This window comes from Mauremys mutica, chromosome 10 (assembly GCF_020497125.1).
Source record: "Mauremys mutica isolate MM-2020 ecotype Southern chromosome 10, ASM2049712v1, whole genome shotgun sequence".
Classification (NCBI taxonomy): domain Eukaryota; kingdom Metazoa; phylum Chordata; order Testudines; family Geoemydidae; genus Mauremys; species Mauremys mutica.
This window is the reverse complement of record NC_059081.1, coordinates 1,239,010-1,253,542: the sequence shown is the minus strand read 5'-3', so window position 1 is coordinate 1,253,542 and position 14,533 is coordinate 1,239,010. Positions and strand designations below refer to the sequence as shown.

The following is a 14,533-nucleotide window of genomic DNA, read 5'->3' as shown; positions in this document are numbered from 1 at the left end:
AGAGGGGAGCAGGCCTTGGGGACGTGCTCATTGCAATGCCAGCTAGCCCTCGCCCTGCCCTGTGCCCCGGTATCGGCTGGGCCCTCATGCCGTGGCTCTCCTTGCCTTCCAGCCCAGCCGGAGGCAGCGGCCGCGGTGTCAGAGGAGGGGCATGCGGCCCGGCGGCTGACGGACGACTACGAGGTGCACGAGGAGATCGGGAGGTGAGGTGGGAGGGAGGCGGGTGCCTCTGGCGAGGGGCCATCCCCAGGCAATCGCACAGCAGGGCACTGACCTGCCTTGGCCTGGTGCCCGGGCTCGGCCCTGAGTCCCTGCTCCCAGGCGCTAGGGCTGGGTCTCCCGCCGGGACAGGACAGGACGGGGCAGGGCCAGGGTGTCTCAGCCCCCAGAGCAGGGCCAGCCCAGGCAGGGCAGCTCCATGTCCATGGCCTGGCGCCAGCTTCTCTCCTGAGCCTGGCAGTGCCCACGGGGATGGCTCTTGGCAAGCCCGGGGGGGTCAGCAGCTCGTCCCACCCACAGCGGGTGGGGCAGATCGGGCAGGGCTGGGGCTCCCCTCCCTGCATCACGGGGAATCAGGCCCCATTTTGGGGGAGGGAGGAGTCAGAGGCTGCCCGTCTCAGCACCTCCCAGGCTGGCGTGGGAGATTGGAGCCAGCCCCGCAGCGTGGACTGGGCAGGGGGTGGGGGTGTCCCTGCAGCTGGGGAGCTCCCCCTCCTGCCCTGCAGCCCTGGCTGCCTGGTGACCCACGGAGCGTCGAAGGTGCAAAGTAAGACACGGGTACTGTGGTGCCAGCCAGCCAGTCAGAGCCAGGGGCTGGGCTCGCCGGTGCCATGGGAGAGCTCGAGAACTGCAGCAGCCAGCAAAGCAAACAGCTCGTTAGGGAAGGGAAGGAGAAGACAGAAAATACCATAATGCTGCTATTAAATCCACACTCCGCCCGCCCCCAGATACTGCGGCAGAGCTGGTCACCCCGGCTCTGAGAGACAGTAGAACTGGAAACGGAGCGGAGACGGTTCCGAGTCTGGCCCAGCTCCCACGGGAGGAGATGAAATAGCCTGGAAAGGAGCTGGCCAGGGGGATACGACAGGGCTGTATAGTCATGGCAGGTGTGGAGAGTGAGTCGGGACGTGTTTCTTCACACCGCGCCCAGGCAGCCTGGGGAACTCCTCGCCACAGGACGTTGTGAGAGCCAGACTGTCAAAGTCTTTGCTAAGTTCACGAAGGCTGGGTCCAGCAATGGCTCTTAGCCAGGACGTTCGGGGTACAGCCCCAGGCTCTGGGTCCCTAAAGCTCCCGGTGCCAGGACCCAGGAACGGGCGACAGGCTGGATCACACGACAGTCACCCTGTTCCGTGCATTCCCCCCTGCCCCGGCCCAGCCGCTGTCAGAGGCAGGACGCTGGGCCGGACGGACCATTGGGCTGACCCAGGGTAGCCGTTCTTAGCTTCTTTACCCACTGCTGAGAGCGGAGACCTGAGCCCCCTGCCAGTGCTGCCCCTAGATTCCCCCCAGTCCCTCCCTAGACAGGTTCCCCAGGGTGTCCCAGCTTCCTGCCAGCCCCTCCATTGGTGCCCACACCACGTCCTAGGCTCCTGCCAGCCCCGCGCCGAGCCTGGCCCCCCTCCTGCAGCTCCCCGTGTGTTGCAGGGGGGCCTTCTCCTACGTGCGGCGGGTGAGGGAGAAGAGCAGCGGGCTGGACTATGCAGCCAAGTTCATCCCCTGCCGGGCCAAGGCCAAGCAGTCGGCGCGCAGGGAGCTGCAGATCCTGTCCCAGCTGGACCACGAGCGCCTCGTCTGCTTCCACGACTCCTTCGAGAAGAAGAACGCCGTGATCATCGTCATGGAGCTGTATCCGCCGGGGCGTGGCAGGGGAGCAGCCCCGTGGCCTGCCTGGGTCCCCGCCTGCCACTGCTTGGTGGAAGCTCACAGCACTGCAGACCCACGTGCTGCAGTCTGAGATGGCAGTGACAGGGTGCAGCCGTGCAGGGGCAGGGAGATCACAGCCCCGGGGGCCCAGCAGGGAGCAGCATGGGGGGGCTTGCGGCACTGGGGTCCCGGCAGGGCGCGGCCGTGTGGGGGCGGGGAGCTCACAGTGCTGGGGCCGGGCTGTGGGGGGATAGGGTCCCGGCAGGGCGCGGCCGTGTGGGGGCGGGGAGCTCACAGTGCTGGGGCCGGGCTGTGGGGGGATAGGGTCCCGGCAGGGCGCGGCCGTGTGGGGGCGGGGAGCTCACAGTGCTGGGGCCGGGCTGTGGGGGGGTAGGGTCCGGCAGGGCGCGGCCGTGTGGGGGCGGGGAGCTCACAGTGCTGGGGCCGGGCTGTGGGGGGATAGGGTCCCGGCAGGGCGCGGCCGTGTGGGGGCGGGGAGCTCACAGTGCTGGGGCCGGGCTGTGGGGGGATAGGGTCCCGGCAGGGCGCGGCCGTGTGGGGGCGGGGAGCTCACAGTGCTGGGGCCGGGCTGTGGGGGGGTAGGGTCCCGGCAGGGCGCGGCCGTGTGGGGGAGCGCGTGGTGTCAGGTCCTGGCAGGCTGTGGCCGTTCTCCTTGACGGGGCCAGCTGCACGCAGGAGGAGCTGCTGGACAGGATGGCGAGGAAGCCCTCGGTGTGCGAGTGGGAGGTGAGTGCCGGGCCGGGAGCCGCCTGCAGAGCCCTCACCCGCCGCCTGGTTCCACCTGCTGGTCACCTCGGGAACTGCAGGGGCGGGGACCTCGGACCAACCCCTGGGGTGTCACGGCGTGGGGGGGGTCAGGGCCCCGCCCCCACGTCCTGCCATTCCCCGGGGCTCTCAGCCAGGCAGGGACACAGGAGGGTTATTCGCCGACAGGGCTTGTGGGTACAGCCAGGACCCCCAGCCGGGTCCCTCGGGGGGGCGAGGAGCTCAGACCCCAGACCTGGGTTCCTGCCTCTTCCCAGCCAGCCCAGAACTGACCCCCCCCCACGCAGCCGACTCACTGCCCCCCCCGGCTCCTCCTCTCCCTTTGTCCAGGCCAAGGTGTCACCTGGCCCCACCCCCCTCCTGGCTCAGCTCCCCCAGAGTCACCCCCTGCTCTCCCCTCCCCCAGGCAGGCAGCCCCAGTAAAGCTAGAGACATCCCCCGGTCCGCCCCCCCCCCCCCCCCGCGCGTCACACCGGGGCAGTAACCTGGGTCCCGTCCTCTGCTCAGGGGCCTGCCTGGACACTGCCCCCCCCCCCCCCCGTGGGGCTGGCTCACCGGCCTTCTCTCCTGCAGGTTCGCTCCTACATGCGGCAGCTGCTTGAGGGGCTTCGCTACCTGCATCGCTGCAGCATCCTGCACCTGGACGTGAAGGTGAGCGCGGGGCAGAGCTCCCCCCACACACCTTCCCCCCCCAGCGAGCGCGGTGCAGAGCCCCCCCCCACGGCTCCCCCCCACAGCTCCCCCCCCCACGGCAGTGCAGAGCCCCCCCGCCACAGCTCCCCCCCAGCGAGGGGGGTGCAGAGCCCCCCCCCACGGCTCCCCCCCCCTGCTCCCCCCCAGTGAGCGCGGTGCAGAGCTCCCCCCCCACAGCTCCCCCCCAGTGAGCGCGGTGCAGAGCTCCCCACCCACAGCTCCCCCCCAGTGTGCGCGGTGCAGAGCTCCCCCCCCACAGCTCCCCCCCAGTGAGCGCGGTGCAGAGCCCCCCACACACACCTTCCCCCCCCAGCGAGCGTGGTGCAGAGCCCCCCCCACAGCCCCCCCCCACAGCTCCCCCCCAGTGAGCGCAGTGCAGAGCTCCACCCCCTCAGCTCCCGCCTTTTGTGCGCAGTGCAGAGCTCACCCCCCACATCTCCCCCCCAGTGAGCGCAGTGCAGAGCTCCCCCCCCACAGCTCCCCCCCAGTGAGCGCGGTGCAGAGCCCCCCACACACACCTTCCCCCCCAGCGAGCGCGGTGCAGAGCCCCCCCCCACGGCTCCCCCCCACAGCTCCCCCCCAGTGAGCGCGGGGCAGAGCCCCCCCCCAGCTCCCCCCCAGTGAGCGCGGTGCAGAGCCCCCCACCCACACCCTCCCCCCCCGCCTGCGCGGTGCAGAGCCCCCCCCCACGGCTCCCCCCCACAGCTCCCCCCCAGCGAGCGCGGTGCAGAGCCCCCCCCCCAGCCCCCCCACCCAGTGAGCGAGGTGCAGAGCCCCCCCCACAGCTCCCCCACCCAGCGAGCGCGGTGCAGAGCTCCCCCCCCCCCAGCGAGCGCGGTGCCCGAGTGGGGCTGGCTCCAGGCTCCCCGCTGCGGTGCCCTGCTGGGCCAGTGCTTCTCTTTGCTTGGGCTTCCCCACGGCACCTGGACTGGGGGCTCCATCCCCTGCCCTCACCCAGCTCTTGCATGTCACAGCTTTGCTGCCGTGGAGTCCCAGGGTCATGTGCCCCCCATGGCACCACCCCCAGCTGGGCCCTCGCCCGGCCCTGCCCTGTGCCCCCCCGGTATCGGCTGGGCCCTCGCCCTGCCCTGCCCTGTGCCCCCCCCGGTATCGGCTGGGCCCTCGCCCTGCCCTGCCCTGTGCCCCCCCCCGGTATCGGCTGGGCCCTCGCCCGGCCCTGCCCTGTGCCCCCCCCCCGGTATCGGCTGGGCCCTCGCCCGGCCCTGCCCTGTGCCCCCCCCGGTATCGGCTGGGCCCTCGCCCGGCCCTGCCCTGTGCCCCCCCCCCGGTATCGGCTGGGCCCTCGCCCGGCCCTGCCCTGTGCCCCCCCCCCGGTATCGGCTGGGCCCTCGCCCGGCCCTGCCCTGTGCCCCCCCCGGTATCGGCTGGGCCCTCGCCCTGCCCTGCCCTGTGCCCCCCCCGGTATCGGCTGGGCCCTCGCCCGGCCCTGCCCTGTGCCCCCCCTGGTATCGGCTGGGCCCTCGCCCGGGCCGTCTCCCTCTGACCCGTGTCCCCCGCTCTCCCGCAGCCGGAGAACCTGCTGATGGCCGGCAGCGACCAGGTGCGGCTCTGCGACTTTGGCAACGCGCAGCGGCTGGCGCCGGAGGGGGCCCAGTACTGCAAGTACGGCACCCCCGAGTTCGTGGGCCCGGAGATCGTCAGCCAGAGCCCCGTGTCCATCGTCACCGACGTCTGGTAACGGCCCCCTGCCCCCCCGGGGACCCCGGCTGTCCTGATGGGACCCTGCTTGGGAGGCGGGTGGGTGCAGGATGCCCACAGGAGGGGCTGGGGTGAGGTCGGTGGCCCCACACCTCCAGGAAACACAGAGGGGAACCCCGGGGGGCTGGGGCGTGGCGGGGGGCAGGCCCTGCAGTGAGTCCGGGACCCCTTGTTATACAGACAACACCACACAGGATCTTTTCAGGGGGCAAGACAAAGAGGCCACATTGATTATGATAAGTGTGTGATTTATGACCAATAACTGATACCTTAATCCTTATACACACACATTATACCTAATACCCACACCCCCACACCCACACACGCACACACCCACCCACCCACCCCAACCCCCCCCACCACCCCCACCCCCACACCCCCCACACCCCCATCAGATGTCCTGCAGCTGCTGCATAGTTCCCAGTCCTGGGCATAGCTTGGGTTCGTGGCTTGTGGCGGTAACTGGCCAGGAAAGCCGGGCACAAGGACGAGCTGGGTCTCTGTTGGGCCTGCACCGATGCCCTTCCATGTTGGCAGCAGAACGTTACCCTCCAAAGTCTCCCATCTCACCCAGCCTTTTTGTAGGCTTCAGTCTGAATCCAGAGTCTCTAGGTCTTGCTGTGTCCCGCTGCCTCTGGGTTTGGCGATTGATCACCCGTCAATTGCAGGCCTGACTTTCAGCCTGGGACCTGGCTTTGATCTTCCTTCTATTGCACCTTTTCTGTTTAGGGTGGACTCTGCTTACGTTGTTAGGGCTGTGTGATGGAGTAGGAAGCACAGACTGTCTGTGCGGGGGAGGGGAGAGCCAGAGGTTTAGGTGAAGATGCAGGAATTCAACTGTGAGCTGAGCTTGGCCTGGGGGAGGGGAGGTGACACCTCTGGCCAGGGCAGACAAAGGAAAGGAGCTGAGGAAAGAGGAGGGGCCGGAGGGAATGGGCAGATGAGTGCTGGCTGGAGAACAGAGGGGAGGCAGGGAGACCGAGCTCTGATCCCCAAGGGGGGCTGTGGGGCCCCCCAAGATGGACCTATCCGGGGGATCCGGTTATCTGTGCCTGCAAGACCTGTGTTGGACTGTGTTCCTGTCGTCTAAATAAACCTTCTGCTTTACTGGCTGGCTGAGAGTCCTGATGAATCTGCAGGGAGTCCGGGGGTGCAGGACCTGACTCCCCCACACTCCGTGACAACTGGTGGCAGCGGTGGGATCGACTGCACCCCGCGGACGGCGCTTCCTGCAGTAAGTGACTGGGGAGCAGTAAAACGAAGGGGCGATTCACCCCTGGGCGAGTGTGGCCAGAGAGAAGGACTTTGCAGTAACAGGGTCCCCCGGGGGATCACAGCGAGCGGTCCCAGGGGCGGAGGAGTCTGCAGCTCGACCCTGGCAGAGAGGGGGTGACCTCAAGGACTGGCACACTAGGGGTCCCCCTGGAACCCGTGGGGAGCGGCGAGCACCCCGGCCTGCGAGTGGCCAGCAGGAAGATGTATTCCCAGAAGCGCAAGTGTGAGCTGGTGGAGCTGTGCAAGCAGAGGGGGCTGCGCCATGGGAAGCTCACCAAGGCCCAGCTGATTGCCCGGCTGGAGGAGAGAGATCGAGTCAATGAACCGGTCCCTGTCTCTGAGGGAAGCAGCCCGGCAGATGCAGCGCAGGCACCAGTGTCTGTCCCTGCTGGGAGTGGTCAGCCGGCTGCTGAGGGCTCCTCGAGACCTCCCACCCCTAGGCCTAGGGGGAGGGGGAGGAGGAGCCCAGCTACCGAGGGCACCGTGACCCCCCCGGCCGGCAGGGGATCGTCCCGGCGACGCTCGGCCTCCGTGGAACTCAGGCGGCTGGACTTGGAGAGAGAGATCAAACGGATGGAGATGGAGATGGAGGAGCGTAAGGAGCTGAGGGCATATGAGGAAAGACAAAGCCAGCGTGAGCTGGAGGAGAAGGAGAAGCAACGTGAATTCGAAGCGAGAGAGAAGGAGGAGCAGCGCAGACATGAACTGGCCCTGGCCCAGCAGAACAACAGTAAGACCCCGGCTGCGGTGAGTGAGGGGGGGCCCAAGCCTACAAAGAGCTTCGGTAAGAGCTTCCTGGCCCCGCGTAAGGAGGGGGAGGACATAGACACCTTCCTGACGGCCTTTGAGAATGCCTGCGAGCTGCACCAGGTTGACCCTGCAGACAGGATCCGGCGCCTCACCCCCTTACTGGACTCCACCGCCGTGGAGGTGTACAGCCGAATGAGAGGGGAGGAGGCGGGGGACTACAACCTGTTCAAAGAGGCCCTGCTCCGCGAGTTTGGGCTGACCCCGGAGATGTACCGGAAGAGGTTCCGGGGTCAACGTAAGACCCGGGAGGTCACATACCTGCAACTGGTCAACCGGGCGCAGGGGTACGCCCGCAAGTGGACGGCTGGGGCCCAAACTAGAGAGGACCTGCTTGACCTAGTTGTACTGGAGCACCTGTATGCGCAGTGCCCATCCGACCTGAAGCGATGGCTGATGGACCAGAAGCCGGAGAACCCGCAGCATGCCGGCCGGCTGGCCGACCAATACATGGACAGTCGGGCGGGGGATGGCAGGGAGGCGTCTCGAAGGAGCAGGTCGGCCTCAACGCAGAGAGAGAGTCACCATGGGACCTCCCAGAAGGAGCCGAGGGAGGGCCCCCACCAAAGGGAAGCATCTGGCGTCAGGTCCAGCCGTCCCACTCGAGGGGACCCACGAGACATGGGCTGCTATCAATGTGGCCAACCGGGCCACGTACGGGGCCAGTGCCCCAAGCTCCGGGACAAACTGAGCAGACCAACCCCACACCGGGTCAACTTGGTAGAGACCCAGCCGGATGAGGGGCAGCGTTCGCACGAAAGGGGGGTGGGCCGCGTACCCCCTGCGAAGGAGGGAGGGGGGCCCCGGGTTGACCCCTCCGAGGGGCTGGATGCTCCCAGCCCTGAGTTTGGGGTTTACAGGGTGGGCACGGGACTACCCCTCCGGAGCGAGTGCCTTGTTCCCCTGGAGGTAGACGGGAAGGAGGTCACTGGGTACTGGGATACGGGCGCAGAGGTGACGCTGGCCCGGCCGCAGGTGGTGGGCCCAGATCGGATGGTGCCCAACACCTACCTGAACCTGAGGGGTGTGATCGGGACCCCATTCAAGGTGCCTGTAGCGAGGGTGCACCTAAAGTGGGGGGACAAGGAGGGCCTCAAGGACGTGGGGGTGCACCCACATTTGCCCACGGAGGTGTTAATGGGGGGGGACCTCGAGGACTGGCCAAGTAACACCCAGGGTACCCTGTCCGTGAACCGTAGTCAGGGTCGACGCAGGGCTCTGCACCCTGACCCCGGGGAAAGTACTTTGGCCGAGACACCGGACCCTGACCCGGTAGGGAGGGAACGCCCAGGGACGGGGCTCAGAGAGGCTGTGGCCCCATACCCAGCCGGTGAGAGAGAGCAGATCCCCGCCCCTGCCCCAGCGGCTGAGTACCAGGCCGCGGTGCGGGAAGACCCCTCCTTGCGGAGGATAAGGGACCTGGCCAACCTCGGGGGGGGACAGACCATGGGACGAGGTGGCCGGAAAAGGTTCCTGTGGGAGAAGGGGCTCCTGTACCGAGAATGGGCTCCCCCGGGGAAGATGGAGTCAGGAGGGATCAGGAGGCAGCTGGTGGTACCCCAGGAGTATCGCCACCAGCTGCTGTGCCAGGCCCATGACATGTCCCCCTCAGGGCACCAGGGAGCCTGGCGCACCCAGCAGCGGCTGCTACAGAACTATTACTGGCCTGGGGTCTTTGCCCATGTCCGGCAGCACTGCCGCTCCTGTGACGTCTGCCAGAGGGGGAGGAAGGCCCGGGACAGGGGGGAGATGGCTGTAAGGCCCGGGCCCCGCCCCGAGGAGCCTGTCCAGAGGGGGGCCAGGGTCAGGAGGGGGGCTCTGAACCGAGAGAGCCCGAATCACAGCCCCCCAGACTGGAACGTGGGGGGAAGGCCCCAGCCCCGTGTGCACCCCAGGGGTACTGGGGTGGGGAGAGGGCGCGGGCGGCATAAGGTTGTAGGTGGGTCCGAACTTCCCCGGGTCACTGGCTGGAGTGACCCCGCTCAGTAGTCGAGTAGGAAGCACAGACTGTCTGTGCGGGGGAGGGGAGAGCCAGAGGTTTAGGTGAAGATGCAGGAATTCAACTGTGAGCTGAGCTTGGCCTGGGGGAGGGGAGATGACACCTCTGGCCAGGGCAGACAAAGGAAAGGAGCTGAGGAAAGAGGAGGGGCCGGAGGGAATGGGCAGATGAGTGCTGGCTGGAGAACAGAGGGGAGGCAGGGAGACCGAGCTCTGATCCCCAAGGGGGGCTGTGGGGCCCCCCAAGATGGACCTATCCGGGGGATCCGGTTATCTGTGCCTGCAAGACCTGTGTTGGACTGTGTTCCTGTCGTCTAAATAAACCTTCTGCTTTACTGGCTGGCTGAGAGTCCTGATGAATCTGCAGGGAGTCCAGGGGTGCAGGACCTGACTCCCCCACACTCCGTGACAATCTTCCTTCTATTGCACCTTTTCTGTTTAGGGTGGACTCTGCTTACGTTGTTAGGGCTCTTGTCTGCATCTTCAGCCGGTGGGGTTTGAACTCGATTTCATCAGGACAGGCTGGGGCTGGAGGTTGATTCCATCATCCATACATGCCTGAGGCTTTGGCTACACTTGCACTTCAAAGCACCAGCTCTCCCAGCGCTGTCCGTACTCCACCTCCCTGTGGGGAATAACGGACAGCGCTGGGAGCCGCGCTCCCAGCGCTGGGGCTTTGACCACACTGGCGCTTTGCAGCGCCGCAATTTGCAGCGCTGCAGAGGGTGTGTTTTCACACCCTGCTGCAGCGCTGCACATTTGTAAGTGTAGCCAAGGCCTCAGTCACACAGCTAAACTAAACTAATAAGATTACAGCACGGTTTGTAAAACTGAAGGTTGGAGGAAGCTTTTACAAAATGGAGTGAGCGTTTTAAAATGGGGGTTGAATTACACGGTGGCAAACAGTGACCAGAAGGTTCAGTGTAGGCAAGTTAGTGGATGGTGAACAGAAGTTACGATACTGAAACAGGGCAAGTCTCAGTGATTTAAGCCGGAATTGGACTGATAGTGAAACGTACAAAGGCAGCTGGCTGAACAGCTCTGGCTCTTAACAAGCATCTTCATTGTCAATTAGCCAGTTCTTGGGGTAACCGTTGTTTCATTCGTAAAACTTTACTTATGAAGTTACATTAATAAAGTGAACAATTAAAAACAATTTAATGTATCAGTTCTACACCCTCCCCTGCTGCACTTGTGCCAGGTGCACCCCCCTGGCCTGGGCTGGGGGGCTGGGGGCCTCGGGCTCCTGGGCTGGCGCCCGCTGGCCTGTAACCGTCGCCTTCTCTCCGCAGGCCCGTGGGAGTCATCGCCTACCTATGGTGAGGGCCCCTGCCCCCCGGCTGCCCCTGCCAATCGCCCCACACCGTTCCCATGGAAACAGGCCACGGCGAAGGAGGCAGCCCCTGGCTGGGCCAGGGGCCTGTGGGGGGCCCCCCCATATCAGCCATCCCTGTGGTGCAGGGAACTGCTGCAGGGTCAGCCGGCCCCATTCCCCAGCTGGCCCCCAATCCCTCCCTTCCCCCCCCAGCCGGCCCCCAATCCCTCCCTTCCCTCGCAGCCCGTCCCACTGCCCCAGCCTCCCTCCCTTCCCCCCCAGCCGGCCCCCAGCCCCTCCCCGGGCACAAGCTGGCTCTGGGCAAGGGCCAGGCCTGGTGCAGGCACCCGGCCTGTTGGTGGTGGTGTCTTGCCTTCCCGTGTGCACCACTGCCTGCCCTGCCCCCGGGGCCCGACTCCCCCTCCCCCCCGCGGGGCGCCCCGGGGCCCGACTCCCCCTCCCCCCCGTGGAGCCCGACTCCCCCTCCCCACCCCTCCCCAGGGCATCCCGGGGCCCAACCTCCCCTCCCTCGCGGAGCCCGACTCCCCCTCCCCTCTCCCCCACCCATGGGGCCCGACTCCCCCTCCCCCCCACGGGGCCCGACTCCCCCTCCCCTGTCCCCCACCCATGGGGCCCGACTCCCCCTCCCCCGCGGGGCGCCCGGGCCGGCTGGCGTCACCATGGCTCTCCTTGCCGGCAGCCTGACGGGGATCTCCCCGTTTGTGGGCGAGAACGACAAGACCACGCTGCTGAACATCCGCAACTACAACGTGGCCTTCGAGGAGAGCATGTTCCTGGGGCTGACGCGGGAGGCCAAGGGCTTCCTCATCAAAGTGCTGGTGAACGACCGACTGTGAGTACCCCGGGCCCCCCCGCCTGGTCTGTGGGCCCCACCCTCCCTGGGCCATTCCCTCCCCCCCCCGGGCTGTGGGCCCCCCCTGCCTGGGGCCATTCCCCCGCCCCCCCCCCCGGGCTGTGGGCCCCACCCTCCCTGGGCCTTTCCCCCGCCCCCCCCGCGCCGGGGGGGTGGGCCCCACCCTCCCGGGGCCCTTCCCCCCCCCCCCCCCCGTGCCTGGGCTGTGGGCCCCACCCTCCCTGGGCCATTCCCTCCCCCCCCTGGGCTGTGGGCCCCACCCTCCCTGGGCCATTCCCTCCCCCCCCGGGCTGTGGGCCCCACCCTCCCTGGGCCATTCCCCCCCCCCCTCGCCGCGCCTGGGCTGTGGGCCCCACCCTCCCTGGGCCATTCCCCCCCCCCCCTCGCCGTGCCTGGGCTGTGGGCCCCACCCTCCCTGGGCCATTTCCCCCCCCCCCCGCGCCTGGGCTGTGGGCCCCCCCTGCCTGGGGCCATTGCCCCCCCCCCGCGCCTGGGCTGTGGGCCCCACCCTCCCTGGGCCATTCCCCCCCCCCCGTGCCTGGGCTGTGGGCCCCCCCTGCCTGGGGCCATTGCCCCCCCCCGCGCCTGGGCTGTGGGCCCCACCCTCCCTGGGCCATTCCCCCCCCCTGTGCCTGGGCTGTGGGCCCCCCCTGCCTGGGGCCATTCCCCCCCCCCGCGCCTGGGCTGTGGGCCCCACCCTCCCTGGGCCAGCCCCCCCCCCGTGCCTGGGCTGTGGGCCCCACCCTCCCTGGGCCATTTCCCCCCCCCCCGCGCCTGGGCTGTGGGCCCCACCCTCCCTGGGCCATTCCCCCCCCCCCGCGCCTGGGCTGTGGGCCCCACCCTCCCTGGGCCATTCCCCCCCCCCCGCCTCCCTGGGCCTTCGCGGTCAGTTGCTGGGATACAGGGTGTCCGGCTGTTCTCTGTGCCCAGGCAGCCAGTGGGGGTCCCAGCTGCCCTCTGGGGGTCCCTGCAGCGATCACACGCCCGCCCCACGACCATATTTCCCCAAGGGAAAACGGGACATCGTGTGGGGCTAGCGCTACCCAACCCCCCCTCCCCGCATGGGGCTGGGCCAAGCTGCTCGTCTGAGCCCTGCCCCCCCCCTCGCGTGGCCCCAGCACCCCCTTGGTGGACAAAAGGGGCATTTCTCCTGGGGGCGTTGGCAAGGGCAAATGGGTCGGGACGGCCGGGACAGAGCGTAAAACGGGACCGTTCCGGCCAAACGGGCCGTCTGGTCACCCGGCCCCCACTAGATATTTGAGTATCCCATACGGGAAACTGAGGCACACGCAGTGTTCAGACAAAGCGTTACGACCATTCCCAGTTCATCACACCAGCCCCGCCTGGGAGCTGGGGCCTGAGATCCCTGGGCTGTGGCTTGGAGCAGTGACAGAGCCTGGGGCCCAGGCCTTGGTGCCCCAGTGGGGGGCCCGTGGGGGCCCGCTGGGCCCTGCCACACCCCCAGGGCTGGTCCCACCCGTCCCCCAGGCTGCTCAGGTCTCCCTCCTGCCACTGCCGGGCTGGGAGTGGTGGGGAACGTCTGGAAGGAACCCACCGTGTCCAGGGAGGGAGCACCCCACGCCAGGGTCCCCCGTGCCCGGTGCTGGAGCTGGGCAGGGAGCACCCCGGTGCTCAGGGACCAGAACTGCCCCAGGCTGCCCCCGCAGCCAGAGGGAGATGCCCCCCCTGCCAGGCAGCGTGCCAGGCAGCGCCACGGTGCTCTGGACACATCCCCTGATTGTGCCAGGGGCCTGATGCCAACCCCATTGCCAGGCCTGGCCCTGCTCCCCCTGGCAGCCGCGTCGGCGCTGAGCCGTGGGGGGGACTCGCCCCGGGTCTGACCAAGGCCCTGCCCTGTTTGCAGGAGACCCAACGCGGAGCAGACGCTGGAGCACCCCTGGTTTAAGGTGAGTGGTCGGCTGGGTCCAGCCCAGGCAGGGATCTCGCATCTGGGGGGCGGCGACGGGCAGGGAGGGGGCGGAGCAGTGGGGGGCGTTGGCGGGCAGGGAGGGGGGTGGCCCAGTGGGCTGGGGGTCGGAGGGCAGGAAGGGAGGGGGCCGGTGTGGTGGGGGGTGTTGGCAGGCAGGGAGGGGGCCGGCCCATTGTGTGTGTGGGGGGGGCGTTGGTGGGGAGGGAGGGGGCCGGCCCATTGGGTGGGGGGGCGTTGGTGGGCAGGGAGGGGGCCGGCCCATTGTGTGTGGGGGGGGGCGTTGGTGGGCAGGGAGGGGGCCGGCCCATTGGGTGTGTGGGGGGGGCGTTGGTGGGCAGGGAGGGGGCCGGCCCATTGGGTGTGGGGGGGGGGGGTTGGAGGGCAGGGAGAGGGCCGGCCCATTGTGTGTGGGGGGGGCGTTGGCGGGCCGGGAGGGGGCCGACCCAGTGGGTGTGGGGGGGCGTTGGGGGGCAGGGAGGGGGCCGGCCCATTGGGTGGGGGGGCGTGGGGGGGCAGGGAGGGGGCCGGCCCATTGGGTGTGGGGGGGGTGTTGGTGGGGAGGGAGGGTGCTGGCCCATTGTGTGTGTGGGGGGGCGTTGGCGGGCAGGGAGGGGGCCGGCCCATTGGGTGGGGGGGGGGTTGGTGGGGAGGGAGGGGGCCGGCCCATTGTGTGGGGGGGGGCGTTGGCGGGCAGGGAGGGGGCCGGCCCATTGGGGGGGGGGCGTTGGTGGGGAGGGAGGGGGCTGGCCCATTGTGGGGGTGGGCGTTGGCGGGCAGGGAGGGGGCCGGCCCATTGTGTGGGGGGGGGCGTTGGCGGGCAGGGAGGGGGCCGGCCCATTGTGTGTGGGGGGGTGTTGGGGGGCAGGGAGGGGTGGAGGCATCCGCAGCCCCCAGATGCTCCTCTCCGCTCTCCGCAGACCTTGGCCAAGGGGAAATCCATCAGCACCGACCCCCTGAAGCTCTTCCTCTGCCGCAGGAAGTGGCAGGTAAAGGCCAGGGCGGGCTGGGAGCAGGTGATGCTGCCGTGGGGCGGAGATGGAGCGAGTGGGGGTGACGCCCCCAGTGCAGAGGCCTGTGCTCCTGTGGGGGGTGCATGGAGCCTGGCTGGGCCCCTGGGTGGGGAGCAGAGAGGGGGTGGGGGGCTCCCGCGCCAGGCCCAGCGAGATCAGTGGGGAGCAGTTCGTCCCGGTGCTTTCCCACGGCCCCAGAGCCTGCGGCAGGGCCGGGAACTGAACCTCAGGCCAGCCCCACCCCGAACCACTGGCCCACA

General features: G+C 68.5%; 1 protein-coding gene across 1 annotated transcript in view; it reads left to right on the top strand.

Moving 5' to 3' along the window:
- Positions 1-14,533, top strand: part of SPEG (striated muscle enriched protein kinase) — a 71,099-nt gene that overhangs the window by 38,130 nt on the left and 18,436 nt on the right. Inside the window, exons 22-30 of the mRNA XM_045032798.1 lie at positions 113-203; positions 1,648-1,848; positions 2,553-2,613; positions 3,226-3,303; positions 4,874-5,040; positions 10,437-10,463; positions 11,160-11,312; positions 13,198-13,240; positions 14,181-14,249. Coding sequence (XP_044888733.1) covers positions 113-203; positions 1,648-1,848; positions 2,553-2,613; positions 3,226-3,303; positions 4,874-5,040; positions 10,437-10,463; positions 11,160-11,312; positions 13,198-13,240; positions 14,181-14,249 — 890 coding nt within the window. The remainder of the gene's footprint in view (positions 1-112; positions 204-1,647; positions 1,849-2,552; positions 2,614-3,225; positions 3,304-4,873; positions 5,041-10,436; positions 10,464-11,159; positions 11,313-13,197; positions 13,241-14,180; positions 14,250-14,533) is intronic.